We start from the raw sequence: 2,921 nt of genomic DNA, 5'->3' as shown, positions 1-2,921 counted from the left end.
AGTGATTGACAGCATTCCCTCTATGACGAGATCGTCCTATCAGTGATTTACAGTCTTCCCTCTATGAGGAAAAGATCCTATCAGTGACAGACAGCCTTCCCTCTATAAGGAGGAGGACCTATCAGTGACTGACAGCCTTCCCTCTATGAGGAGGAGGTTATTTCAGTGATTGACAGCCTCCCCTCTATGAACAAGAGGTCCTATCAGTGATTGACACACTGCAGATTTGTTAAATTTAATAAAAAAACAGCCCATAAATTATACAATTTTGGGACCTGTAAAACAGGGGTTACATAATTACATAGTTAAAATGGTTAAAAAGAGAAATAAGTCCATCAAGTTCAACTAAGCGATGGTTCGGGATAGGTGGAGTTGCTTTCCATTTTAAGCAATTCATATGGAACAATCACAAAAATTTCAGTTTTGTCAAAATAAGAAACCTAAGTGTATAGTCTGCCTAATCCTGAGCCAAAAATATAATGGCAAAATGAATTGCCAAGTATTTGCTTTAAAAAGGGACAGAAGGAAATCTTTATTTTCCTTTTGGTCACATTTGGAAATCATAAACACGAATAGGAAATATATATTTTTTAAATCTTTTTAAGATTTTCCTTTATTTTTACTATACCATGAAAATTCTGCATTCGGGATCATTTATGTGTTATATATTACAAACACAATCACTGCTTTAGATGTTTCATGTATCTTCTGAGAACTCCCTTAACATCTCTGTTTCTAAAGGTATAAATAAATGGGTTTATGAATGGAGTGATGGTTGTGTACATGAGAGCAAGAAATTTATCATACTGACTACCTTTAGGTTTAACATAAACAATAGTGGCCGTGCCATAGAAAAGACTTGCCACAATCAGATGAGAAGAGCAGGTGGAGAAAGTTTTTTTTTTGCTGTCTTTATTCTGAATCTTCATAATTGTAATAATAATATGTATATAAAATCCTAAAATAAGGATAAAGGGGACTACAATATCAAAGAAAGCAACCAAACTGGTTATGACAAGAACATAGAAAGGAATGGAGCATGCCATACTCTGTAGTGGAGCAAAATCGCAGAAGAAGTGGTTGATTTCACGAGGACCACAAAACTGTAAGTGAGCAGTCATGATAGCTGGAGATAGAACCATAAGAAATCCTAACATCCAAGGCAGAATAGCTAACTTAATGCAAAACTGGTTGTTCATTATAGCTGGATAATGCAAAGGGTGATTAATAGCCAGGTGCCGATCGAAGACCATTAGGGCAAGAAGATAACACTCTGTGACCCCTAGAGAGTTAAAGACATATAACTGGATAAAACAGTTAATAAATGAAATCTTCTTTCTGGCTGATACTAGGTTTGAAAGAAGATTCGGAACAGTGGAAGTCACAAACATGATCTCTAAGACAGCAAATGTAGAAATATATAAGTACATTGGGATCTGAAGAGATCGTTCTACCCGAACAATAGCTATGATTGCAGAATTTCCCCCAACACATATAATGTAGGTCAGTAAAATGACGATAAACATAAAGATCTGGAATTGTTGAAGGTTGGAGAAGGATAATAATGTAAAGCCATTGACTGATGTGTGGTTGAATTCCTCCATTTTCAAATTCTGCAAAAGACACAAAAGGTATTCAGATATTGATATTTGTGTGATAATCTTTTTTTTCCTATAGTATATGCAAATTTTGACAAAAGCTTATAACCCTACCAAGATTGATCCAGAGGAAGGTGAAACCTCTATGAAGGAGTTGTCAATTGCGGGAAAAAATCTTTCTTTACTCCAAAAATGGCATCGGCACTTGAATGGGAGTTGAGATGCAGTAGGCTGGCGCAATCAATTCACAATGGATGGAGACTTCTTTTTCCCATCTCATCCGCTGTTTTGTTTCCAGTATCGGCCAGGTACCAGTCCAGGTGCTGGTTGTCAGAGAACCACCAATCAGATATCCCTTTAAAAATATTAAAATAGTAAATCACCAGGTCTAGATGGCAAACATCCCCGTAATTTTCTCTATAATGCTTAGACTCTATAATGACAGCATTTGTTCCACAGGACTGTGGTGGAAATATTCAGAGGGTCAAAATGTGAACCTGGAAACTATAGACCGGTATGTTTAACTTCTATTGTTGGTAAAATGGCTAAAATATTATTTAGTTTAGAAAAAAAACAACTGAGGGGAGATCTAATAACTATGCATAAATATATCGGTCCTGTACAGTGATTTCTCCCATCATCTATCTCTATCTAGGAATGTGACGAGGAGACATCCTGTATGTCTAAGGCAGAGATGCTCAACCTGCAGCCCTCCTGTGTTGTAAAACTACAACTCCCACCATGTCCTGCTATAGGTTAATACCTGTAGGCTGTCCAGGCATGGTGGGAGTTGTAGTTTTGCAACAGCTGGAGGGCCACATATTGGGCATCTCTGGTCTAGAGGAAAGAAGTCTTTGTAGGACAACATAGAAGAGTAATTTACTTAAAAAGCTGTGAATCTATGGAGCTGTTTCCCAGAGCAAGTGGTGATGGTGAACCCACTGAAAGAGTTCAAGAGCGGCCTGTATAATTATTGAAAGAAACAATATTTCAAGTTATAGTTACTAGATTTCTGGAGAAAGGTCATTGGTCCAGGGAGTTATTCAGATTTGAAGTCGAAGATGAGGAAAGCTGGGTAACATCTCATGAGGGTTATAACATTCCTTTGGGTCAAGTTTTCATAATAATAGTCTGAACTGGATGGACATATGTATTTTTCCAGCATTGCACACTATGTTACAATGTAAAAATTTGAGTGTTCTGACAATAAATATAAATACATCAACTCAGTTTTTATTGAATTTTATGTTGTAATTTATTGGTTTTAGCTATTTAAAGGGTCACAGAGTTTTCATAAAATGTTTGATATGGCAAATCAAGTCT

General features: G+C 36.5%; 1 protein-coding gene across 1 annotated transcript; it reads right to left on the bottom strand.

Annotated features, from left to right (window-relative positions):
- Window positions 1-680: 680 nt before the first annotated feature.
- On the bottom strand, window positions 681-1,604 carry LOC122921333 (olfactory receptor 6N2-like). The gene has a single exon (XM_044271310.1). The coding sequence runs from the start codon at window positions 1,602-1,604 to the stop codon at window positions 681-683; it is 924 nt and encodes a 307-aa protein (XP_044127245.1).
- Window positions 1,605-2,921: the final 1,317 nt, after the last annotated feature.

This window comes from Bufo gargarizans, chromosome 11 (assembly GCF_014858855.1).
Source record: "Bufo gargarizans isolate SCDJY-AF-19 chromosome 11, ASM1485885v1, whole genome shotgun sequence".
Lineage (NCBI taxonomy): Eukaryota > Metazoa > Chordata > Amphibia > Anura > Bufonidae > Bufo > Bufo gargarizans.
The sequence above is the reverse complement of the archived record's forward strand: the minus strand, read 5'-3'. Positions and strand labels throughout refer to the sequence as shown.